Source organism: Furipterus horrens, unplaced genomic scaffold (assembly GCF_987537825.1).
Source record: "Furipterus horrens unplaced genomic scaffold, mFurHor1.1.pri manual_scaffold_7, whole genome shotgun sequence".
In the NCBI taxonomy this organism is placed as follows: Eukaryota; Metazoa; Chordata; class Mammalia; order Chiroptera; family Furipteridae; genus Furipterus; species Furipterus horrens.
The window spans coordinates 92387402-92413250 of NW_028327177.1; the positions used below are offsets into that span (position 1 = coordinate 92387402).

The 25849-nt window shown below is 50.1% G+C and overlaps 2 protein-coding genes across 3 annotated transcripts in view; both read left to right on the top strand.

Moving 5' to 3' along the window:
* The window catches only part of FAM3D (FAM3 metabolism regulating signaling molecule D), a 33753-nt gene extending 20818 nt beyond the window's left edge, over positions 1 to 12935 (top strand). The window contains exons 6-10 of the mRNA XM_090282943.1: positions 736 to 794; positions 3581 to 3631; positions 6850 to 6934; positions 7997 to 8123; positions 12494 to 12935. Of these exons, the coding sequence (XP_090139069.1) occupies positions 736 to 794; positions 3581 to 3631; positions 6850 to 6934; positions 7997 to 8123; positions 12494 to 12583 (412 nt within the window). The 3' untranslated portion in view covers positions 12584 to 12935. The remainder of the gene's footprint in view (positions 1 to 735; positions 795 to 3580; positions 3632 to 6849; positions 6935 to 7996; positions 8124 to 12493) is intronic.
* A 7090-nt stretch (positions 12936 to 20025) lies between these two features.
* Positions 20026 to 25849, top strand: part of FAM107A (family with sequence similarity 107 member A) — a 59067-nt gene continuing 53243 nt past the window's right edge. For both annotated transcript variants that reach the window (XM_090283909.1, XM_090283911.1), the window contains exon 1: positions 20026 to 20227. In XM_090283909.1, the coding sequence (XP_090140035.1) occupies positions 20204 to 20227 (24 nt within the window). In that variant the 5' untranslated portion in view covers positions 20026 to 20203. The remainder of the gene's footprint in view (positions 20228 to 25849) is intronic.

Here is a 25849-nt window from a genome sequence, read left to right on the forward strand (position 1 = left end):
GACAGTGGGCTTTAGGACCAGCTGCATCCAGGGGTTCAAACAATGTCATCAGGGCTCCCTCTCATATCGTCCTCAGCTCTTCTTTCCTCTGTCATGAAATTGTTTTCTTTACTGAAAATAGGCTCCATCATGTGGAAAGAAGGGAGACCACAGCTGCATTGACACATTAGCCCAAGCTAGTGCCCCACAGGAAAGAGCTTTCCCATCTGAACTGTCCTTGTATAAGTCCCCAGACTGGGTCTCGTTGGCTGGCCTAGTCACTCCAGGGACACAGGAGGCGCTGCTGTCCAAGCCTGGAGAAGGGGTCAGTCCTGAGAACCACGTGGCCTGAGACAGAGAAGGACAGTTTGCCCAAGGAACACCAGAGGACTGGGCGGGCAGGGACATAGGCAGGCTCCACATGGGGCATCACAGACACTGGGGACAGCAGCGATGTTCTGAGTTCTGCCTTCCTCAAGGCCTGGGGGGGCGGGCTGGCACCTCAGAGCCCCAGGAAGGGCTCTTCCCCTTCTCTGAGCAGACCGTTTTGGTCCAGACAAGCCTTGAGTGACTCCTTGGAGAATCGAGCCCACTGTTCATTTCCAGGAGAAAACAGATGGCCCAAACTACTGTGTGTGCTTCCAGATGCTCCTGTATCGGGCCATGTGGGCCTCTGAGTTCCAGAGCCGCGGATGCAGAGGGCTCATTCAATACCCGGGGCTGACTGTGGTATTTTGCTTTGCTTTTCTTCTTCAGGATCATGAGCGCTGTGAAAGACAACGTGGGCAGGGGCCTGAACATCGCCCTGGTGAATGGTGAGTTGCTGATCCACCCGCCAGACAGCCTCCACTCTGGGGTGGGGTGGGGTGGGGGCTCGGAGAAGGCAGGTATGTGTTTATTCAACCGACACTGGCTCAGCTCCTTCCACAAGCCCCGGGTCACAGGTGGTATCAGGAGGGGAGGCTTGGCTGGCCTGTGGGATAGAAGACATGAAAGACCAGTTCCCACCACAGTCTTGGCCAGGCCGCTGCCCGTGTGCCTGTCCCAGAAAGACACACTTCTCCTTGAGGTTTCAACCAGCAACCATGAAACCACAAAGGACAACATGAGATCACAAGCTGAGTGCACACCTTCATTCATTTATTCCACCAACTTTGACAACAGCTACAGTGGGTCAGGCCCTGCCAGAGCACTAGGGGGTCAATTATGATCTAGAACAGGCCCTGGTTTCACAACCCCCTGGGGAGTCCACGAAGTTCACAAACTTCACAATGCAGTGAGCATCTATGAAGAAAGAAGCCCAGCTCTGGGGGCTGGGACACAGAGCAGGGGGCAGGGGCAGTCAGGGGGGGCGAGGGGAGGGTCAGCTGAGGCCTGACCATAGTAGAGGTGGCAGGAGAAAAGTGGGAGAGGCTTCTTCCAGGCAGGGGCAGCATGTGCTGGGAGCGGGAAAGCGAGGAGCGAGGAAAGGGCCGTGGGGTCCACACAGGTCTTTCTGGCGGCAACAGAGAAGCAGGCGGTGGTGAGAGGAGGCTGGAGAGGCCAGCAGGGCCAGAGGAGGAGGGGCTATGCGTCTGCTAAAAAGTGTGGGCTTGAAGCAGTGAACACTGAGGAGCCTCAGTAAGGCTTTGAGCCCAGCCCTGCATTCCAGTAGGGAGGCTAGAGGCCGGGAGGCCCAGGGGGAGGCCCCCAGCCCCACTAACCTGGCATCTCCAGCAGGCAATGAATTGGGAGGCCAACTGCAGGCCAAGGCTGAGACAGGGACGTGTTTCAGGAGGGGACGGGTTTACGGGGATCAAGTAAGGACCAGCTCTGCCCTCAGCTCTTAGATGGGGAACAAAGGCCATTTCCCTGGATCTAAGAGTCACTCCTGGGATGGAGGTCAGGAAAGATGGGAAAAGGGCACAGCGGATGCTCAGGAGGGAAAAGGTCAAGCTTGGGGGGGGCATGTGACCACACCACCACACTTAGGAAGTGTCAGGGCAGGACTTCAACCTCCTAGAGGAGCATTTTCCAGGAGCCTGCCAGAGCGGGGTCTGAGAGCAGCCCTGGACAACTTCCTGGGAGCTCAGGAAGGGTGGGGGCTGGGAGGGGTGGGAGGCCAGGAAGGGTGGGCCTCCTCCAAAGTCTGGAGGAGAGGAAGGCTTGTCTCACTCCAGTGGTGGCCGCCGTGCAAGGAGGGCTTGCTGGGCTGTCTCGGAGCAGCATTCAGGCATGTAGGCTGCAACCTGCTGGTGTTCTCTTCCCCCAAGTGCACCACTGCGGAGAAGACCTCTGGAATTCTGATGAGATGGGCTCTGACTGGGGCCTCCTTCCTCAGCCCTCACAAAGCCCAAAGATAAAACAACCATCAACAATACTAAAAGCTAACATGTATTGAGCATTTACTGTGAGCTAGCTAGTATTTCATTTAACCTCATCATCTTGCTAGAATGGACCATGCTCAGTATCCCCACATTCCAGGTAAGCAATAGAGCTCAGAGAGGTTAGGCAATTTGCCCAAGGTTACACAGCCAATAGAATCACTCACATTTTAACCCAGATCTGGCTGACTCCAGGTCTTAATCACTCCACTGAACTACATCCCTAGATTAGAAATGTCTCCAAACATTTATACAGCACCTACTGTATGCCAGCTCTGGGGAAGTCCAAGGAATCACTTCAACAAAAGGATTGTTAAAGATTGGTGGCTTTTAACCTTTAGGGGGCGGAGATTACTTTGAGAAACTGTTCAAACTACATCTCCTTCCCCTAATTCCAGAAAAATCCACAAATGCACATGATCTCAGCTTAACAGGTTCATATTCCCCCTTCCAATATCCCCAGATGAAATGTCCCAAGGGTTTGGACGTTAGTGGCTGGAAGAATCCGGGAGGGTTTGCAATGTGAGCTTCCACCCCCAACCCCGACACTCCAGGAATTCACAAACTATAGTAGGGGGGAGGGACCTTTGGTGAGATGTAGAACTGCCATCCCCTCTGCAACACCTCCATCTAGTGGCAGAGAGTAAGAACTGCAATTTTCCTCCAGAGCACCTGGCTCCCTTCTGGGTCTGGGACCATTTGCAAAACCCACAAAACACAATTGAGATTACTGAACTCAGGACACTGAGCACGATTCAACCCACTGAAAATCTCTTTCCCTTCAAGAGTCAGAGCACTCCAGTTGCAGATTTCCTATTTGGGTTGGAATAATGATGACTACTGTAGTTATTTTCATTACTATTTTGCCGCTAAAGTGTGTCTTGTATGCTATGTACTTTAAATACACCTCATTTAGTTCCCCCGGCCCATAGTTCAGATGCAAAAATTGAGGTTAAAATCCTGAGTCGTACATTAGGAAGTAGTAAGGCAGAACATAGACCCAGATTGGTCAAATTCGATTCATTCCAGAGACCTTCCTCCACTCGCTCTTGTACCTCTCGCATCAGCCCAGTAGTCATTGGGCACCTACTTAGTTCTGCATGCTTTCCACAGGACCTGATTTTATTCCATTATTTTTCTATCTCTAGACCTTAGACTAAAGAGTACTCATTTTCCACAAAATGACAAGCAGAATGACACATTAAAGCAAATAACCGTTCTGTTCTCTCATCCTTTAGGATCCACAGGAGTGGTGGTGAGACAGAGCTTTTTCGACATGTACTCTGGAGGTAGGCACCTCTGCTGGCCATGCGGCCGAATGTGGGCTGAGCTTGCTGTGGCGCGGGAGCTACCGGGGTGCCGGAGGGCTTGGCTCGTTTCCACAGGTGACAACCAGAAAGGCGTGTGGGGGCGTTCGCGCCGTCCTACCGCCTTTGCAACTCCTTTTTCCTGGCTCCTGGGCTCTCCAGGCACAGATCCCGAGACAAGGATTCAAGTGCAATGTTTTATGTGGGAGGAGGTGATCTCAGGAAATATCAGTGGAGAAGTGATACAGAGAGAGGAAAGCAGCCTGTACAGTGTGTTATCAAGTGATTGAACAGTGCAGGCAATTGGAACTCGGGAGCCAGTGTTGAACACCTGCCTCAGAGATATCCCGGAGGGGCAGGGGAACTGGGGGCTCCCACCCCTAATTCCGCAGTCTTCCCCAGGGTACAAAAATAGATATGGAAACCAAAGATCTTCAGGCAAAGAAATGCAGGTGCTGGCAGTTGGAGGCCAGGCATCTGTGCTACGGATGAGGTATACAGCCCAGTTTGCTCTGCTCAATAAAGGGAATTTTATTTTCAGACCTCAGAGGTCTTCAGTGGACCAAAGGACAGGAAAAGGCCTCCCAAGGCCCACAAAGGAAGCTGTGAGGCTCCAAGCTGTGTTTCTGCAGCTGTCTTTTCTTCTCTCTCCACACAAGCATGCTTTCTGAGCTTCCCTATGTACAGCTTACCCCGCAGGAAGCCACGGTCCTCCCTGCCCTGAGCAAAGCCAGGCGACAGGGCACTGACCTGCCTGGGCTGGAGGCAAGGACATCACAGCAGCTGAGGTGGGGCAGGACTCTGTCCCAACACTCCTGACATCCTCCAAAATGTGGTAGAATTAGTCCTGGGCCTCAGCAAGGAATGAAAGGCAGCAGGGTGGCCCTTTGCAGCTGGGCTGCAAGAGCTGGTTTCCATGGGAACAAATGAATTCAGCTCAGCCCACTTCTTGGAGCCCAGGCTGACTCAGTTTCCCTCCATGTCCCTTTGATCACCAGGCCAGCTCTGGGCTCAGACAGCACAGGGTGCCGAGCACATGACCACTTTTACCCCAGCTCCTCACACAGTGGAAGGATCCCTGCTGCCAATTACCCGAGTTCCTTCTCCCCTGAATCCCATCTTTGCCTCCACCTCCAGGGAAAACCTACCTTACTGCACCCACCTAAACACGTGAGCCCAAGAGGGTAGAAAGCCACCAGGCAGCAGAGAGCAGGAAGCCTCTGGTATTTGCGAACAGGGGAGGGGCTGAAATTTGGAAATAGGAACCTGCTGCCTGGAAGTAACAACTGGGGCCTGTTTGGAAGGTGATCTAGAGCAGCAGCCTTACAGACTGGCAGCTGGGACCATGCCCAGGCCCAGGGCTTCATAGAGTCCCACAGTGGCCCTCCCCCAGCTACATCCCACCTGGAGCCTGCCCTAGGGCCCACACAGATGTCTTCAGGCAAGCCCCCAGGACCGAGGGGCAGCTGTTGCTGAAGGGGTTAACATAGATGGAGCTTACATAGGAAGACTGGGGTGTCCACATGCAGGCATGCAAGGCCCCTTCTGGTGCAGGATGGAGCAGAGACAGGCGTGAGAAGCGTCAGGGGCTGGCCGTGGGCTGAGGGCCAGAGGTCTTCATTTGTTCTCTGTGTGGGACCCTGAAGATGCTCTGGGTAGCCTGGGGCCAGGTATATGGAAAAGGTCCAGTCTCTAGAGTCAGAGACTTCAGGCTGCATAACCTGAGGCAGGTGGCACCTCTTGCACCTCATCATCTATAAAATAGAGCTAACTACAGTGTCCACTTCATAAGATTGATGTGCGGATTAAATAACTTGCAATAATTGGTGCACATTCAAGAACATCCTGCTCAAGTTCCACCATATCCAGAGAGCCATCTGCATTATTAGTATTTTCCTTTAAATTGGCTCACTTTTATAACCAAATAAGTATTTCTTCAAAGGAAATTATATTGTTGCCCTAAGTAGAAACAAATTATTTCTTTTCTAGTCATAAAAATAAGCACAACAAAACTAATCAGTGCCCTAGAAGGGAGCAGGGAGCTGATGCTCCGCCCCCCTGTGTCTAGGCCAGCTCTCTGTCAGATGCAGATATTTCACAGAGCAGAACAGTGTCAAAGATGCAAATAGAGCCTTGTTCCATGTTGTAAGCTGGAGAGTTGTAGGAGCCTAACATTCTCTCTCAGTGACCCAGTTGCCTACAGCCCAGTGGATGTGCCCTCCAAAGAAATCCCAAAAGACATATGCACTGTTATGTTCATTGCAGCATTATTTACAGAAGCCAAGATATAGAAGCAACCCGGGTGTCCATCACTAGATGAATGAATAAAGAAGAGTGTGTGTGTGTGTGTGTGTGTGTGTGCGCGCGCACACATGCGCGTGCAGTGGAATATTACTCAGCCATAAAAAAGAATAAAATCTTACCATTTCTGACAAAATGGGTAGACCTACACGATATTATACTAAATGAAATAAGTCAGACAGAGAAATACAAATACAATATGATTTCACTTACATTTGTAATCTAAAAATCAAAAACAAAATAAACAAAACAAAACAGACTCAGGAACACTGAGAACAGACTGATGGCTGCCAGAGGGTGGGGGTAGGAGGATGGCTGAAGGTTCCAGGGAATAAGAAGTACAAACTTCCAGTTAAAAAATAAGTAAGTCACAGGAAGGTAATGTGCAGCACAGGGAACAGAGTCAATATATGATGATAACTTTGCACAGTGACAGATGATTACTAGACTTATTGTGGTCTAATGTGTATAAATGTCAGATCACTGTGTTATACACGTGAAATTAATATATGTTAACTATACTTTAATTAAAAAAATAAGTAAAGTCAATACAGACAAGCTAGGCTGGCTCTTAACCACTATAGAAGGAGGTAGCTGGGGTAGCCCACAGCTCTGAGAGAGAGACTGAGCTCTGTCCCCCGAGGAAAAGCCCCTCACAGCCCTTAGGTCAGCCGCTCTCACCCTGGCTGCACACCAGAATCCCTGAGGAGCTGTCAGACCCCAGCACCACCCCCAGACAACCTGAGCGAGGACGCCCTCACTCCTCAGGTGGGATACCACCTCCTGCTGGGCCCTGAGTGGCAGATGGAGCCTGGATCACTAGGGCACTAAGGGAGAACAAGAATGACTACCGGCCTCTCCCCTGAGTGACCAGCACCTTGCTTTCCTTCCTCCCCCAGATCCCATGCTCCTGGTGAAATTCCTTAAGGAAATTACAGAGGATATGTTGGTGTTAGTGGCCTCCTATGACGACCCGGGGACCAAGTAAGTGGGGGTCTCCACCCGCCAAGCTCGGCGCCAAAGGGAACCAAATGCTCCCAAACCTGCCATCCCTTTTCTAACTCCCCACCAGCCCCATCTTCTGGAAACTTCTTCCAAGGAAATAACCAGACAAGCACACAAAGAGAGGCTCTGGGAGGTTCATTACAGCCTTGGTTATGACAGTGAAAACGGGACACACTCTCCCGGTCTGATACAGCGGCCTCGCTGCAGAAACCATGCCATACCGCCGTATGTGCCTGAGAGCGTATGCTGCATCAAAAATGGTGACGTGGGAAATATTTAAGGACACAGAAGAATACTTCGGTATTTTTTATTTTATTTCTTATTACAATTTACATTCAACACTATTTTATATTAGTTTCAGGTGTTCATCCTTTAGTATTAAGTCAAAAAAAAAAAAAAACAGTAGGTAGCCCTGGTTGGGTGGTTCAGTTGGTTGGAGCATTGCCCTGTGCACCAAAAGGTTACAGATTTGATCCCTGAACATACCTAGGTTTTTGGTTCAATCCTCAGTCAGGGCACAGATGGGAAGCAACTAATCGATGTTTCTCTTACATATCTTTCTCTCTCTCTCTTGCTCTCGCTCTCTCTCTCTCTCCCCGCCTCTTCCTCCCTTTCTCTCTCCCTCCCTCTCTCTCTAGAATCAATGAATGTATCCTCAGGTGCGGATTTCTTTTTTAAAGCTGGTTATAAAAGAGTTGGTATGATCCCACGACACATGGGGGAAAAAGACATGAAGGAAATATATTAAAATTTTACAATGATTAATTATGTCAAGGGGGTGAGACTGTAATTTTTAGTTAATTTGTGATGATCAAAATTTTCCAAATGAACATGTATTACATTTGTAAATAGAAGCAAAACTGTCCTAACACCTCTCCAGCTCCCTTCTCGTGGCCTTCGGAGGCGAGTCCTGGCCCCTCCACCCTGTTTCTCCTGCGGTGACTCCACAGGCTTGTCGCACACGGTGAAGGGGCGTTGAGCCCTTGAGAAGCTTGCCCTTCTCCTGGCCACTGCCTGACTGTCCTCGCTTGTCCTCTGCAGAATGAACGATGAAATCAGGAAGCTCTTCTCCAACATGGGCAGCTCCTATGCAAAGCAACTGGGCTTCCGGGACAGCTGGGTCTTCTTAGGAGCAAGAGGCATCAAGAATAACAGCCCCTTTGAGCAGGTGGGTTCCTGGCAGCCTCCCTAACCCAGTGACAGGGGGTGGTGTCAGGGATGGATGATCAGGACTGGAGTGGCTTGGGAAGGACACACATGGCAGTGTGGGGAGGACCACACGGCTGTCGTCCACCCCAGAGGTCAGGGTGGCCTGACTGGCTAATCCCCCAGCAGGAAGTGGCCTTGACCATTTTGCAAGGAAATATATATATATAAATGCACAGATACTTAAGTACCAAAAGGAGGAAGAGGACAAAAGTGTAAAAAGAAAGTGAGGCGTGGAAAAAAGAGAAATGGATATAGAGGTGAAGCCTGCATCGGGGGGAAGGGAGCCCAGAGCAGGGGTCAGGAAGCCTGACTTCTGGTCCCACCTTAGCCACACCTCTCCTCCCCCAGGGCCTCAGCCTGCCCATCTGTAAAGAGGAGGGTTTGGACTAGGGGAGCCTGACGCCCCTTCTGAGCTCCCCATGGAGAGGCAAACTTACCCCAGGAAGGGAACAAGGAGAGGCTACCTGAGCATGCAGGAGTCAGGAGGGGTCCACAATATGGGGCTCACAGCCACTGCCCAGGGTGGACCGAGGAGAGGGGTCAGGGAGGGACCTGGAAGCGGAGTTTGAGGAGCACTCACAGGAGGAAGAGGGAGTTGACAGAGGGTTGGGGGCCCCCAAGGAAATGCTTCATCTTCTCCCCTGTCCTGGGCAGACCCCATATATGTATTCCCAGCTCAGAGCAATTCTTAAACCCAAGAGAACTGGCCAGGCCTTCCCCAGCATGGTGATGAGAAGGTTCAACTCTGCCCAGATCCAAGATGGGGAGCAAGGGGTCAATGATTCACACATGCAGGGCCACTGAGGGGCCTGGACCCTGTGCTGAAGGTGGTGGGGAGCCATGGGAAAAGAGGGAAAGTGACAAGAGCAGATTGATAATAAGAAAGCCTGGCATTCAGCAAATGCTTGCTCTGTGCAGGCACCAGAGAAAATTCCCCAAAGGGTTGTTTTTTTAAATCTTATTTGTGTTTTTTTTCATTATCATTTAGTCCTCTTATGCCCCTCTTTTGCCAGCAATCACCACACTGTTGTCTATGACCATGAGTTCTTTAAATTTTTTTTGCTAAATCCCTCTTCCCCTTAACCTCCCCTCACCCACTAGCTGTCAGCTTGGACTCTATCTATGAGTGTGTCTCCGTTTTGCTTATTAGTTCAGTTTGTTCATTAGATTCCACATATGAGTGAACTCATATGGTATTTGTCTTTCTCTGACAGGCTTATTTCACTTAGCATAATGTTCTCCAGTTCCATCCATAGTGTTGCAAAGGATAAATTTTTCTTCTTTTTATGGCTGAGTAGTATTCCATTGTATAAATGTTCCATAGTTGTTTTATCCACCCATCTATTGATGGACACTTGGGCCGCTTTGCACCCCTATGTTAATTGCGGCATTATTTACAATCCCCGAAGGGTCTTAGTTAATGCCCACCATGAAGTAGGCACAATTAGGATCCCATCTCACAGAGGAGGATCCTAAGCCTTGGAGACGTTTTAACCAGCTTGCTCAGGTCTCAGGGATGCGAATGGATTTCTCATTCAGGTGTACTGCCTCCACAAATGTTTCCTGTCCTGACTACTTTTAGAATAGCCACCCTGGCTGAGCAGGGGAGGAGGAGGTGCTGCAATGATCAGACACCTGGCCAGCAGCCCAGAGGGGCAGGGGCTGCAGGAGCAGAGCAGGGGCAGAGTCAGGAGGCCACATGCTGAAGACCAGGGAGCGGGACCATGATGGAACTGCAGGGGGTTTTGCCCTGTCTGGAAAATGTGGGCCTGGTTTGTATGCCTGTGTTTCTAAGAGAATGTATTCAGGTAATTAGAAATTACTTTAAAAAAAAAACAAAAAAAGAAATAATATGAAGTAGCTTGTGCTGGAAGCAAAAAGGAAAGGACCCTCTGTTTATACCTTCTGAGTAAAGAACTCAAGAGGCTGGGGCCAGGATCTCCAGAAGGTCCCTGTGGGAGGTCCCTGGGTGGGGCGTGGAGGGGTGAGCACAGGACTTTCTAGGAAGATGCAGGGCAGATGCCGCTCCTCCTTAAAGCACAGCTTCCAGACCGATCAAAGCTGGCCCGAGACAGCAAAGGGAAAGCACGGAGGTAGAGAAAAGTCAGCACCATCTTTCACCTGAATCTTATAATCAGCTGTCTGGGACCCATCACAGAAAAATGAACCAAAGATGGTGATGTGATTAAAACCATCGTGTAATGTGTTGCCACACAAGGGACACTAGGGGTGAGAAGCAGCATCTAGAATCTATTCTTTCTTCCTAAGGGTTAGCCACAGTTATTCCAGCTGCAGATATTGCCATTTACACTTTTGTCTCATAAACTAAGCCTGGGCATTTTATTTTATTTTTTGTAAGTATATTTTATTGATTATGTTGTTACAGTAGTCCTAATTTTTTTCCCTTTGCTCCCCTCTGCCCAGTACCCCCCTTCCCCCAGCAATCTCACTCCCCTTTAGTTCATGTCCATGGATTGTGCATATAAATTCTTTGGCTTCACCCTTTCCTATATTATTCTTAACTCCCCCTGTCTATTTTGTACCAACCAATTATGCTTCTTAATCCCTGTACCTTTTCCCCATTTCTCCTACTTCCCCCTCCCAGCTGATAACCTTCCAAATGATCCCCATACCTATGATTCTGTTCCTATTCTGGTTTGCTTAGTTGGATTTTGTTTTTATTTTTTAGATTCAGTTATTGATAGTTGTGAGTTTGTTGTCATTTTCATGGTCATAGTTTTGATCTTCTTTTTCTCAAATAAATCCCTTTAACATTTCATATAATAATGGCTTGGTGATAATAAACTCTTTTGCCTTGTCAGGAAGCACTTCATCTGCCCTTCCATTCTAAATGATAGCTTTGCTGGATAGAGTAATCTTGATTGTAGGTCCTTCCTTTTCATCACATTATATACTTCTGGCCAGTCCCTTCTTGCCTGCCAAGTTTCTATTGAGAAATCAGCTGATAGTCTTATAGGCACCCCTTTGGAGGTAACTCTCTGCCTTTCTCTTGCTGCATTTAAGGTTCTCACTATATCTTGAATGTTTGGCATTTTAATTATGATGTGTCTTGGTGTGGTTCTCTTTGGGTCTAGCTTGTTTGGGACTCTGTGCTTCCTGGACTTGTATGTCTATTTCTTTTGCCAAATTTGGGAAGTTTTCCTTCATTATTTTTTCACATAGGCTTTCAATTTCTTGCTCTTCCTCTTCTCCTTCTGGCACCCCTATGGTTCAGATGTTGGCATGTTTAAAATTGTCCCAGAGGTTCCTAAGCCTCTCCTCATTTTTTCCAATTCTTGTTTCCTCATTCTGTACTTGTTGACTGTTTATTTCTTCCTTATGTTCCAAATCATTGATTTGAACCCCAGCTTCCTTCCCTTTACCATTTGTTTTGTGTGGATTTTTCTTTGTTTCACTTAGCATAGCCTTCACTTCTTCCCTTATGCGTTTGCCATACTCAAGCATATCTGTCAAGCCTGTGAGCATCTTTTTCACCTGTGTTTTGAACTCTACATCTGTTAGGTTGGCTATCTCCTCGTCGCTTAGTTCTCCCACTGGAACCTTGATCCGTTCCGCCTTTTGGGCCATACTTCTCTGTCTTCTCATCTTGACAGGCTATGTTTGTTTGCCTCTGTGTTGCACCTGTTACATTGTGAGGGGTGGAGCCTTAGGTATTTGTCAGTATAGGGTGACCCATTTCACCACATTGTAAGCCTGGGCATCTTAAACACAATCTTAACTAATTTTATTTCCTTTATACATCATTTATATATATATATATATATATATATATATATATATATATATATATTATTATTATTAAACAATATTAGACAGTAGTTCCATTATGTGCATATCAGATGGGTGGCCAGAAGCAGGCCCCTTTGCCTCAGTTTCCCCATCTGTATAACAGGGTGATAATAGTATGCACTTCTTAGGGCTACTGTGGGAATTAAATACATAAAGTACCTTGTACCTGGCATAGAGCAAGCATTCAGTAATTGCTAAGATGCCTTTTTAATTGTTATTATGATCTAGAGTGGAGAATTTGGCAGAAAGGCTAAACTGTGCAGCCCCACCCCTATCCTTACTGTCCCCACTAGGCTCTGATCCCATCTCTGAAATCTTGGGCAAGTTTCATCCTCCCTGAACCTCGGTTTGCCCATCTGTGAAGTGGGCTAGTAATATCCAACACAGCTCCCGACGGGGCAGTGGTGAGAATAAAGTAAGTACAGGCACTTAGGTTTTAAAGCACAATGCAAAAGCAGGTGTGAGTCCCGAACAGCCTCCCCCATTGTCAATGTTTCTCCCTCTTCTCTCACTCTCCAGTTCTTAAAGAACAACCCCGAAACAAACAAATACGAGGGCTGGCCAGAGCTGCTAGAGCTGGAGGGCTGTGTGCCCCGGAAGATTGTCTAGGGCTGCTGCAGTTCCTTCTGTGTTGCCGCGAGCTGGACTGGCTGGAGCTGAAGGACAGCGGGGGACGAGGGACTGAGAGACCGGTCATAGCAACATGGAGGTGCTGAGGGTCCTTGCACTCTCTGTGCACCTCCCCTTTTCAGGAACAAAAGCGTCCCCTGGGCTGAGGCGGCTATCCTACCTGGAGGTAGCCAGCCTTGGAGGGTCCTTCCAGAGCTGCTGTCTGTGGAGAGAACAGGGGTGCTTTCCCTCAGAACTCTGACCGTTGCCCCCAAGGAAGGATGGGCTGCCCACACGGAGGCAGGATTAAATTATATTGTTGCTGGTATTGAATGAACTTTTTGAGAACTCAGTGTGCAGTGTTTCTTCCTTCGATCAAAAAGGCCTAGATTGGGATTACTTAGGCTACAAATTTGAACAGGCTGGTGACAGCTTCTGCACCTAGTTTGCAGCTGGAACAGTGGTCGATTTCATAGGGACTTCTGTTTAGGCATGAAAAAATCTGGTTCCCAGTACAGGGTGTAAGACCCACATGAACAAAGCCAAGGGCTGGACGCTGGACGCTGGACGCAGAGAACATCACACCTGCAGTTAGAATGAGAGCTGGAGGGGACAGGGAAGAAAGGGGTTCTGACAGAGGTGGGAGAGAGTAGCAGGCTGAAAGGCAGGCTTCAGGGAGAACATCCTAGCTGTCTTCATGAAGTTCCCCAGGAGAAGCCCCTAAGATTTATTTGAGAAGTGGTTCTAAAAAACCAATAGGAGCCTGGGGAAGTAAGACAGGAAAGAGGAAGGGCCAATAAAGGGTGTGCTGTGAGTGAGTGGACCTAATCCATGGGCACCCCTAGGAATCCATGGAGAGCACACACCCCAGAGATCTCTTAGTCAGGGTCAGGGTGCTGGGATCCTCATGTACTACCTCCCATCAGCCATTGTGGGAGGGTTGCTGGTGTTGGGGCCCACATGAATTCCTGGGCCCTTCTTGTCTGTGCTGTGTAGGGAAGAGTGGTCATCTGAGCTTCACAGAGAGGCCTTAGCCAAGAGGTGTTGATACCAGCCATCAGAGCCCACAGAAACAATGAGGCCCAAAGGATAAGTTGCTAAGACCCCACCTGGGGTCTCTGATGAGGGCCAGGGGGCCCTAGACCAAATCCTGGGAGCAGAAAGCACTAGCCCTCAGGCTCCTGAAGTGTGTGCCAGGAAGACTGCAAGGCTCATGGAGAAGATGTCCACGCCCCAATGCAAATGCCCCAAGCAGTAGAGCAGCAGAAGCTGAAGTCCTGTGCACTTCACTGGTGTGGGCTCACCATTTCCCAGCCCTGGGGACAGGCAGGGCTCCAAATGTGCCTAGGGGATCTGAGGTAGAGCAGGACAGAGCATGGGAAGCTTTGACAGGAGCCACGCAGGCTGGGACATGAGCTGCAGTTGCAATGAGCTCAAGATCAATGATAAAAGCTTGATGGGACGCATTGACCAGGCTTGGCTAAAGAAGGAGCCTGGCCAGCCACCTGGCCAGGCCCATGACCCCCTCCTGCCCCACCCACTTGCAGATCACGCCCAGAGATTAAAAGTGGGGGTTGCTGGCAGCCCCAACTACCCACTTACATGGACACCCACATAAGTATAACACTCGGCAGCTTTACATAAACAAACAAACCAGCTCCATTCCTCCCATTTTGTTCCAAGTGGCCAGGCCCTCCGCCCACACCAGACAGTAGGCGCTGACAAAGGGCTCCCACTAAACCCCAGCGCCTTCCTTCCTGACCCCCAGGACTAACTGAAAAAAGCTGCAGGAAGGGCTTCCAAGCCCTCCTTTTATGTCAGCTGACTCACTGCTGCTCTACCCAGTCATGACCCACCACAGGCCACGTGGCTGAACGGAAAGGCAGAGGGCCTGGCCCCGAGCGCTGGCCTGCCACTCGCTAACTGAGCCAGCACGCCGTGTCCCCTCTGTGAGCCACAGTGCCCCCTTGTAAATGGGAGATTATGTCAGTTTCTCAGGGGCTGGTGTGCATTAAATAGGATGAAATAGCCACATCACCAAAAGCTGTCAAAAAAGAGAAATAAATAAATAAAAACATCTGACCAGATACCCATTCTGGAATGAGGGTAGCAAGAAGTTCTTTTTATAAACATAAACTACCTCTGTACGGTTGATTTTTTTTTTTTCTTTACAACAAGCAAGAATACCTTATGAAATTTTAAAAAGACACCTTAAGGATTTCCAAGAAGAGTTCATGGCCAAGAACTAAGCAAAGCTCTCGGGACCCCAGTGTTTTTCTGAGTCTGCCTGCCTGCAAGCACTGGCCCAATGACATGTATGAGCAGGGGTTTGCAGTTTAGAAAGATGGGGAGCTTATGCTCTGAAGATAGGACTCCCCAATGGCGTGCAGGTTACAGGTTACATAGGGCAAAGTCACAAGACACTGTGGGATAGGGGCTTGGGGCCATGCTGGGAGCTGATTGATTAGAGGTGAGGTAAGGGTAATAAATCATTTCTTCAGGTCTTGAGGACAGTTTAGAGATCTTTTCCAGTGTCTCTCTGTCCAATCTACCTTAGGGCTCAGGAGCTGAAACATAATGTAGGTCAAGACATTATCTTTAGCCTATCAGAGGTCCAGACCCTGTGACCACTAGTCAGGTCTGGGCTCCTTCTTTCTGCTGCCTTGGGGGTTGCTGATTATCCAGGAAAAGGGCTAGGTCTCTGAAGGAGATAGGTAGGTAGGTAGATGATTTCTAGAGCTAGAATTGAAAGCTAAATTTAATTGAAGTCATAGGGACCATGGTTTCGGTAGCCACTATTTTAAAAGGACATGGGTGGCCACCTGGTTGTAAGAGAAACCACATAGTACTTTTCTAGACGCTACACTGCACAATGCCTCATGGGAGACTGAGAAAATGTTGGGATGAGGCAGTGGGCACGGCCCCCTGGATGGGACTGAGCGTGGGTCTGATCTAGGAGATAAGACCACTGGTCTGCAGGAATTGTTGGCATTAAAAGATCAGTTCTTGATGAGGAAAAGCTCAGAGCAAGGAGCCTGTGAGAGAGGCCACGTGCTGCTGCTCACTGGGGAACTCAAGGCAGAGATGGTGGGCCATGCGCCTCCCACCCAACCCCCGACCAGGGCCGGGCTCAGTGGATCAGCCTCCAGATGGGGTTATGGAAAAGGAGCCCAACAGACCATCAGCTATACCACCAAAGCCGCCAAGGAGACAGCGTTCCAGAGCCAGCCCCCTGGGCCCTCCTGAAATAGGCATCACAAGGTGGCCAACATCAGTCAGACCCTCCACATCATTTCCAGGGCACTATAGGGACCCCCAGCCCAGCTCAGCTCAGGATGGGGCAGGTCAGAGTCCCAGAAAAAGGCTGTAGAGAGTTGTCTATATCATTGAGACTATTATTACCTGTTAAGAGCCAGTTTCCTCACTCAACAGTTGTTATTCCTCGGCTACATGGCAGCGACTAGGTGGGCGCTGGAGATACTGTGGTGAGGAAAACCAGGCACAGCCCCCACTCATATGTTCATAGTCTGGGGGCCGGGCAGGGGGCGGTGCAGGTCAAGGAGCAGCATGCTTTGGTAAGGGCTTGCTGGGGAAAGGACTTCAGATTCAGGAAAGGCGTCCTGGAGGAAGCTTTGGGAATGCTAGGCATTGGCCAGGCAAAGAGGGGAAGAAGGAGTGTGCCAGGCCAGGGAGCAGCGTGAACAGGCCTGGGAGGGCAGAGGACAGGTGAGAAGGGTGGAGTGCACAGGAGTGAGACCTAAAAGGCCTTGTGGGCTGGGAAGAGGGGCTTGGACTTTGTCCAGGGTCCACGAGGACACACTGAGAGATTAAAGCAGGGCAGCAGCATGATCAGATTTGCAGTTTAAAAAAAATTTCCTCTGGCTGCTAAGTGAAGAAATCAGTAGAGGCAGGGAGGCCAGTGAGAAGGGTGGACTCATCCAGGGAGAGAGGATGGTGGCAGTGACCAGGAGATGGCGTGGGGACGGAAAAAATGGGACCAGTCCTAGGGACATTCAGAAAGTAAAGTTGACAAGACTTGGGGACTGATTTTCTCATCAGGGAGGACAAGACTTCAGGAATCACTGCAAGCTACTCACGGCCTCAGAATTTGGGGCTTGTATTTCCCTACCCTCTTCTGGTCAACATGTCTTTCTTTCCTCTCTCTCGGGGGAAGTGAAGATGGGCAATGAGGGGGGAGTTGGTCATCTGTTCGCTCAGTCACAGCACTCTTTCCAGTGGCTGTAATTCCAGCCCTTGCCAGTAGGTGGGAGCCCAAGATAGAAAGGGAAGAGCAGCCAGGTTTCCCAAGCCCACCCAGTTATTGGGAAAGATGCTGTGTTTAATGGATTCGTGACCCTGGACTTGCCGATGGGCTGTGTATTTCCCATCACCATTATTAACAGCATTGTAACAGCAGCACCTAACTTCTATGGAGAACTACTGTTGTCCAAAGATGCTCGGTGCAGAATGTTACATAAATTACCTCATTTCATCCTCACTGCCCCATGGGGTACGGGGGCCATTGTTATTCCCTTTTACACCTGAGGAAAATGAGGCTCAGAGAGGTCCAGTGACTTGTCCAAAGTCACACAGCTAAGAAGCCTGAGAATAAGGATCAGAATCCCAGTGGATCTTCATCACTAAAGGAGACAGGCTTTCCAGAAACACTAGCCCTAAAACTATCCTGAAAGATACAATGAGCCCACCACCACCTTCTCCTCCCCTCTCTCCTCCCCCTCCTCTTCCTCCTCCTCCCCCTCCACTTCCTCCTCTTCCTCCTGAATGCTTCTGAAGACATTTGAAAATTGCTCAGGACCTCTGAATCAATGTTCTCAATATCCACCATCATTGCTTGAGGAAAGGTAGAGAGGGAGTGAGTTTGAGAGACTTAGAACTCCTCTTCAAAACCTTCCCAAATTTTTCAAGCTTGCTTCCTTCTACAAGGTTACGGATCAAGAAGGAGAAGATGTTTATCCCCATTTTGCAGATGGAGAAAGTGGGGCTAAAAGCTGTGCCCAGGTCCCACAGTGAGACAGGGCAAAGCTGGACCTAGAACACCCACCTGGTCCCTGACCCTTCACCACCAACTGTCATTTCATAAATCGTGCGTCTGCATCTCAAGCACCTCCTCCGTGCAAGGCCCGAGGCTAGGGTACAAGACCACCACTCCCATCTTTCCTGCCCATAGCATGGGGTTCCAATGTTGCATTTTGGACCCACATCCTGCCAGGTGCCAGGTTTCAGACTTCCAGCCAGTCATGGACTCCAGTCAACCAGGCTTTCAATGCAGCTCATAAGTCATATTTCAGCAGGACTCCAAGCACATGGAGAAAAATTAATAAATGTATAAAATTCCTTTTATCTTCCCATCCCACCAAGAGCCAAGCTAGTGGACACTTTTGGGGTGGCTGCCAAAGGAGCTTGGTCTTCAGGGTTGACTTACGGCATTTTTACTGCGCTGGCTGACTGCCCATCTTGTCATTGCCCTTTACAACATGGGGGACACTCTTCCTATGGCAGAAAATCAGAAGCTGTGCCCCAGCTGTGGCTGGAAGAGAAAGAAAAGGAACAGGGAACAGCAGCAGCAGAGGCTAGACCCAGAAGAAGAGGCAGAAGGAAGAAGCCACGTCTGTGCTTGACTGGAGGGTGCATGGGTGTTGGGGAAAATATGACAACAACAGTACTAATAATTGTCCTGCAGGGAGCACTGGAGATGAGTCAGGGCTGTGTTAATTACTCTACATACTTACACTGTTTATTTAATTTTTCATTCATTCAGCATTATTTACTGAGTGACTGCAATGTGCCAAGCACTGTTCTGGACCCAGGCGTAACCTGATGAACAAGACAGACCAGGTCCCAGTGTTTGTGGAGCTGCCATTACTGGTGGGAAGACAATGAACACAGAAATGATATCATTTGAGTTGCTGATAAATTTTACAAAAAATAATAAACAGAAAGACTAGGATAGAACTTTGCATAGCAGGTTAGGAAAAGCTCTATGAGGAAGTGATAACTGAGCCTGAAGGATAGAAAGAATTATGTAATTTTCAATAAATGGAGTCAAGGGAGAGAGATGGGAAACATTCTAGGCAGAAAGGACAGGAAATGCAAAGGTCCTGAGGTGAGGAGAAATATGGTCAGATCCAGGAACTGTCAGGGAGATAGGTAAGAGGGAAGTGAGGTCCGAGTGGAAAGCAAGACTTGACAGATTATGTGTGAACCATGATCATCTTGTGAACCATGGGGGGGGCGCGGGGGGGGGGGCATTCCGTGGGCAAGTCGGATCTAGTATGCCTAACCCTTGACTCTTCACCACACTGCCATTTCCTAACTCTTCACGACCACCTCGGGCCAAGCACTGTGCCAGAAGAAAGGGAAAGGTGACTAGTTTTCCCCCTTGCAAAAGGGATTGTGCTTAATGGATTGGTTACCTGGGACTTGCCAACGGGCAGAGGGTTTATCAATAGTATAAACACCATCATAACAGCAGCACCGAACTTCTATGGAGAACTGCTGTTGTCCAAAGATGTGCGGTACAGTTCCACATAAATTACTTCATTTTGTCCTCACAGCCCCATGGGGTGGGGCCATTGTTCTCCCTCTCTGGTCAAGAGGAAGATTATAAAACAGGGAATGACATGACCTGATTTACACTTTAACAAAGCAATGACTTCAGCTACACACACCCTCCTGTTTCAGCCCTCAGAGCAACCCTGTGTGGTATGATTATCCGACCCCACACACAGACGATGAAATTGAGGCTCAGAGGTTAAATCACATGCCCTGGGTCACACAACTGTGAGGGACAGAGCTGTGGCCAGTGGGATCCCAGCCTTAATGTTGCCCCATGTTGGCAACAAAGAGGAGGAAAAGGCTGGAGAGTGAGGAGCAGGGGACTGCCAGGGGGGACTTTGAGAACTTGGCCCCTGGCCTGGAATCTGGCATCCAGATATTTTCCTGGCCTGAGCTCAGACCTGCCTGCCCGCCTGCCCTCCCCACCTGGCCTGCTGCTGCTTGAATGGAGTATTCTACTGTCAGAATCTGCCACAAGTTTCTTCAAAGACCTCTTATTAGTGGGCCACTCCAGCCTGAGGTTTGCATCCCCGCACATCCCTCCAGAGCCCGTGCCCCGGCCGCCCCACGCAGCCTCCGCTGTCCGGGCCCCATCTGCTGACCGGTGCCCAGCCTGGCAAGAAGGCCAAGTCCTGCCCGCTGGGCTGGCCAGATGTCACCTGCTGTGTCTGAGCTGCTGGCTGACTGCACAATGGAAGAATTGCTTTGCTTCTCCCCAATCCCAGCTGCCTTGGTTTCCCTTCTCGAGAGAGAGGCAGAGGTTTAAGAAGTGACGAGCCACAGAAACTCCAGGAGGGAGTGTGAGCCACCTGGGGACATCAGGCCCTTCTGTCAAGACCAATCACCCTAAGTCTGTCTGAGCAGCTCCAGGCTTAGGAGCAGCTGTGAAAGCCGCCTTTGTGCCTGAGGAGAATGTGCTGCAAGAGGATGGGGGGCGCTGGCCCAGGGAGCCCCTTGGGCCCTGGCTCCTGAGATCAGCACCAGCAGGAAGGACCCCCAACCTGGCCCCCGAGGCCCACCCAGGCCTGGTGCCCACTTCGTGTCATGGGAGCCACCCAGGGGAAAAAGGTAGGAGCCCCGGAGGGTCCTGTTGGGGTGCTGGACAGGGACAGGGAGACTGGATCTGCCAGGTGGGAGCCCTCACACACACCGGCCAGCTCCTTGGAGCCTCAGCCAGGCACTGCCCACCAGTCTCCCTCCCTGAGCTCACAGCCAAGATTTGCATCTAGAAACCTGGCTGGGGCTCAGGGCAAAGCCAGTGACTGATCTTTGCATCTCTGGAACAGACCTGGGGGCTGCCTGATCTCTCAGCTGCCCAGTCTTACACACATGGCTCTCTACCTGCCTGCGGGCAGGCTCCCTGGCCACCTCTCCCATGTGCCAGGGCAGTGTCGGCACAGGTGGATACAGGGGCAAAAAATAATAATAATACTAATTAATAATAATAATAATGGTCATTATAATGGAGTTAGCTAACTGGTTCTTACCAGATATAGGGCTGTGGGCAAGTTATTGGAGCTTTCCATAACTCATTTCCTCACCAGTAAAATGGGGACAATAGTGGTCTCTACCTCAGAGGCTTGTGGTGAGAATTAAATGAATTAAAATACGTTAAGTATTTGAAACAGTGCCTGGCAGATAGTGGACTAAGTGTTACATAACTATACTCTGTTATTATTAGAATGTTCTTCATACTAGTATCCAGAAGTTTCTAAGTTTGGGCTCTCAGTGGGGGATTTTAGAAAGCACAGCCGGTGCTATGTTTCTGAACATGTGGTCTGTGGGTGCCCTGTGCAGCACTGGGGATGGCGTATGGGAGGGGGCTGCTTCAAAGGTCACCTTCTCAGTCCGGCCGAGTGGCTCAGTTGGTTGGAGTGTCATCCTGTGTGCCAGAACCGTTGCAGGTTTGAGCCCTGGTCAGGGTGCGTAAGAGAGTCAACCGATTGGCACGTCTCTCTCACATCGATGTTTCTCCCCCTCTCTCTCTCTCTCTCTCTCTCTCTCTCTCAGATCAATATATATGTCCTTGGTGAGGATATTTTTTTTAAAAGGTCACCTTTTCGAGGCCCACACCAAGCCTTTGGGGACTGGAATTTATTCACCAGCTGTCCAGGAATTCTCGTGCATGCTCAGAGCCCACATGGGCCTGGGGATGTGACCCCAGCAGTGTGCGCAGGCTACCCAGGTCCCCTCTGGATCTCAACTCTGGCCGTGTAAAGTGGAGCTGGTACCCAGAGACCTCAGTAAGCAGGGGTTCTAATCCCCACACAACCCTTGGCGACCTAGTACATTAAAGCCAGGGAACAGCTAGTGGGCCGGGGGAGAAGGGCAGGCTTTTGGCCCCATTCTTCTGGAGGCCAAACTTTCTGCCAACCCAGCATATCCCACATTTTTAAAACTTAATGTAAAACACATCATGAACCCCATGAAGGAAGTTCTCTGGACCTCAGTTTCCTCATTTGCAAAATGAGGGTGGTCGTCCAGAAAACACCTAGGGCCTCCTAGCGCGGGGTCTGCTCCTGCTGCTTTCATTCCCCCACCTTCGTTTCCCTGAAGCTCACTGTCCTGGAGCCCTCGCTGTCACTGCCCGTCACAGTGCTCACTCCTGCCTCCAGGGGCCAGTGTGGGTCACCTGCAGCAGGGGCAGGTGGATTACATGACTCAGCCTCAAGGGAGTCCCAGAGCTGCCTTCCCGGCTGGGTGCCAGCCCTGGCCCCAACCAATCCACTCTTCCTGCTCCTCCCGTCTCCCAGGGGAGAATGAGCTCAGTCTCTAGATCCTGCCTCTGCTGAACATGAATGTGGGGAGACAGTCACCTTGGAGACCAGGTTCCTAGGCCCAGAAAAGACCCTACCAAGGTCTAACCCAGGAATAGCAAAATGTCTCCTGTACTGCCTCTCCCACTGCCCTCACCCATGGCAGACATCACAGATCAATCCCTGCACCTGTTCCCACTAAATCTAGACAGCCTCAGAATCCTCCTCAACACAGTATCTCAGGACTCTCCCCTCCCCCCATAAGTCAGTCAGAACTAGACCCCAGGTTGAAAGCCATGCCTGTCCTGGGCAGGTCCCTTCCCCTGCCATCAGGGAAAAGGCCCCTGGGGAGAAGGCAGCAGAGCACCATGGTTGAGGACATGGGCTTAGAGTCAGGCAGGCCCCTGAGTCAGTTCCTCCACACCCTCTGTGACCTTGGGCAAGCAGCTGCCCCTCTCCAAGCCTCAGATTCTGCTCAACAAGCTAAAGACAATAATCCTTATCAGAGTGTTGTAAGACCTAAATGACATCATGTCTGGGACAAAACACTCTCAGTCAATGTTGTCTTTCCCTGAATTTGATCCTTTCACACCTGCATCCTCTTTTGAGCTCACAACTATTCCTTTGAGCCACAAGGGCATCAATATCACCCCCAATGGCAGATGAAAAAGCTGAGGCTCAGCAGATGTGACTTCCTCCAACTGGTCAGTTGTGGAACTAGACTGGAAAAGGGCTGTGAGCATGCCAGGCCGGACCCCTCATGCTTCCTGACCTGTGAACCACCCCCACCCAACCCAACCCCCACAGGCCTCTCTCTCTCTCTCTCTCTCTCTCTCTCTCTCTCTCTCCTCTTCTCTCCTCTCTCTCTCTCCTCTCTCTCTCTCTCTCATCTCTCTCTCTCTCTCTCTCCTCTCTCTCTCTCTCTCTCTCTCTCTCTCTCTCTCTCTCTCTCTCTCTCTCTCTCTCTCTCTCTCTCTCTCTCTCTCTCTCTCTCTCTCTCTCTCTCTCTCTCGATTTCCAGAGGCAACAGCCCAGCTGGCCTCTGAGTGATCTGTGACAGGCCGGTTGTGTGGAATGGACTGCCCAGTATCCAATTATTTATTCTCCCACTAGCTCATCATATAAAGGTTACTGTACTGTCCTCAGACCCATCCCCACAATTACAGCTTAATCATAGTTATAAAATGAAAGCTCTGTAAAATCCTTGGCGATACGATCCAGTCCTCTCCCCTTTACACACTAGGAAGGCTGAGGCTCAGAGAGGGGAAGCACCTTCCCAGGGCCATGCAGCCAGGGCCAGGCTTTTCCACAAGGCCTGGCATCTCCAGGCAGAACTGCAGAGCGCACAGGAAGGCAGTGGTTCTCCTTCCCCAGCAGCGTGAAGGGCAGGGCCGAGCTGCCCCTTGGAGAGGACTCCTGCGGCACTCTCCTGGCACATTACTATCCACAGAATCCTCGTTTGCTCCTGCCCCAGCCTCACACAGAAAAAACTCACTGGGTCTGTGACACCCTGTACTGGGAGCTGGGCCAAGGGTGGAAAGCCATGGTCCCTGCCCTAGCGGCCTTCCGTGTTGGCTGGAGAGACTGATGCATACGAGTAACGGTAATCACAGTGGAGATGGGGGTGACTGGTCAGATGAGTGTTAGGATCATCTCTAGCTGCAATGTAGGGACCAGGTGTGAGGACTCCAGGTAGCAGACAGCTGCGGAAATCCCATAACTCAGATGTGTTATGTAAGATGTTGTCCACTGCAAAGAATGGAAACCCCAGCTCCAGCCAGTTTAAACAGTAAGAAAATGTATTGGGTTCTCTAAATGGAAGCCCAATGACTCAAAAATGTCTCCAGGACATTTCCCAGAAGCCCCCAGCTAAGGTTCTCTGGAATTTCATTGGCTCCAATTAAGTCCTGCTCTCATTCCTGACTTGTCCCTTGGGACATTGGTTTTGCCTGGAATCCTGAACTTGTCGCTGGCAAGGAATGGAAGTGGGTCGTGTGACCAGAGCCCCACTTGAAGCTGGAGATCAGCTCACAAGTGGCAAGGCTAGTGCTCAATGGGAGGGGTAGGAGGGATGCTGGACGTTTAATCATAATGCTCAGCCGTGAGGGAGAGGGGATAGTGTCTCTGACCACTGTGTAGACAGAGACAAAGGAAAGAACTTGAAAAGTTTGCACTGGGGTGGCACAAAGAGTCAAAACACAGACGTGGTTGCTTATATTCATCCTCAAGGACTTCCCTTAGACTTGGCACTTTTTAATCCGCAACATTGTTACCCTGGCCACTATCAGAATTTTTGTAAGAATCTAATGAAGGTATTCTCAGTACATGGAAACAATGTATCTGTTTGGAATATTTTAGAAGTTGCAGACATGAGCCAGTTCAGCATATGTTGATACGAGAGTGATGAGTGCAGGCAACATGTCCTGGATAGAGCCTTGTTTTAAGCCCTTCCGTTACATAATGAAGCCACAGTTCCTTGGGCAGCAATGGCTCTAGAAAAAGCAACTCCTATGACTTTGAACATTCACAGAGACCACACAGGGACTGGGCACCCCGTCCCCAGCCCCCACTCAGCAGCCAGTGTCTCTCCCCCAAGAAGGGGGCAGGCCCACAAACTTCTATAGGCTATTCCTATACAAGTTCAGCACCCCCAGGCAATGATCCTAACCCACCCTCACAGAGGTTGATACTAAAAAAAGACAGTGAGTGATACCCCAATACTAATATATGTGTGTGCATGCGTGTGTGTGTGTGTGTGTGTTATTGACAATGGCTCACATGCTTTTTGGCTTTTGCACTAATTCTGACTGAATTTTCCAATGGCTCTTGGAGGTGGGTACTTTTACTACCCAAACAACCCGAGGCTTGGAAACATTAATCAAGAGGCTTAGGGCCACCCAGCTAGAAGGTGGTGGAGGCAAGTTTTGAAGCAGGCAATTTAAAGAGCCTGACCTCTTGGCCAACAGACTTCAGTACGAGCGCTCATGGAAGTGAGCTCCAGAGCAGGCAGAACAGTGTTCAAATCCCACCTGGGACACCCTATCGGGGCAACTTGCTTAGCCTTTCTGAGTCTTACTCTTCTCATCTGTCAAATGGGACAATGACTTCACCTCCCACACTAGGGTGAGATGAAGTGCCTGGTATACAGCAGGTACCCGGGGAATGGTGGGTGAAACTGTTATTGTTGCTCTAGAAGCTGCAGGTAGCACTTCAGCAGAGAGGAGGCCAGCTGTGCCCCAAAATCCACAGTGTAACCCTTGAAGGCTTGGGCACTCAGCATTCTCTAAAACATTTCACCAAACTCAACACTATCCAGGCTTTTTACTTCCCTGAACAAATCCTGTTTTCGGACTGTTGATGTTTGCCAAGACATCCATCACTTTGCATCCAACTTCATTAGAAGAAAGTCTCCTTGGCTGAAACAAATGGAAAAAAATATGGGAGATATGGCCAAATTTGATAAATGGCCTAGAAGAGAGTGTTTGTTCTTACAGAGCTCAGAAAGCACGCACGTGGCTGGGCCCCACTGGCTCCAGGAACAATCACCCCGGCAGGTGATGGATGGGTCCTGCTGCAGCGCCCAGCTCTGCGGGGTGTGAGGACCTCGTTAGGAGGCTCCCCTTGTCCATGCCACGCCATGGCCTCCACTCCTCCCACTGCCTCAGACTGCTCCTCTAAGGAGTTCCAAGCACCCCATTCCTCAATGCCATGGGGAGTCCACAGCTGAGTTTCCAAAGGGCCCAGAATGGGAGGCTTGGGGACAAAAGGAGAAGGCTGTCAGGAGCCCACGGGGAATGAGGGAGAGAACACCCCCTCCTCCCCCACCCTCACCCCCAACAAAAGCAGAGCTCAGGCTCCTCGCTGAGCCCTGCCTCCCAGTATAACTCCAGCCTCCTGGCCTGAACTCACACCAGGTGCCCCCTGGACTGCCCTC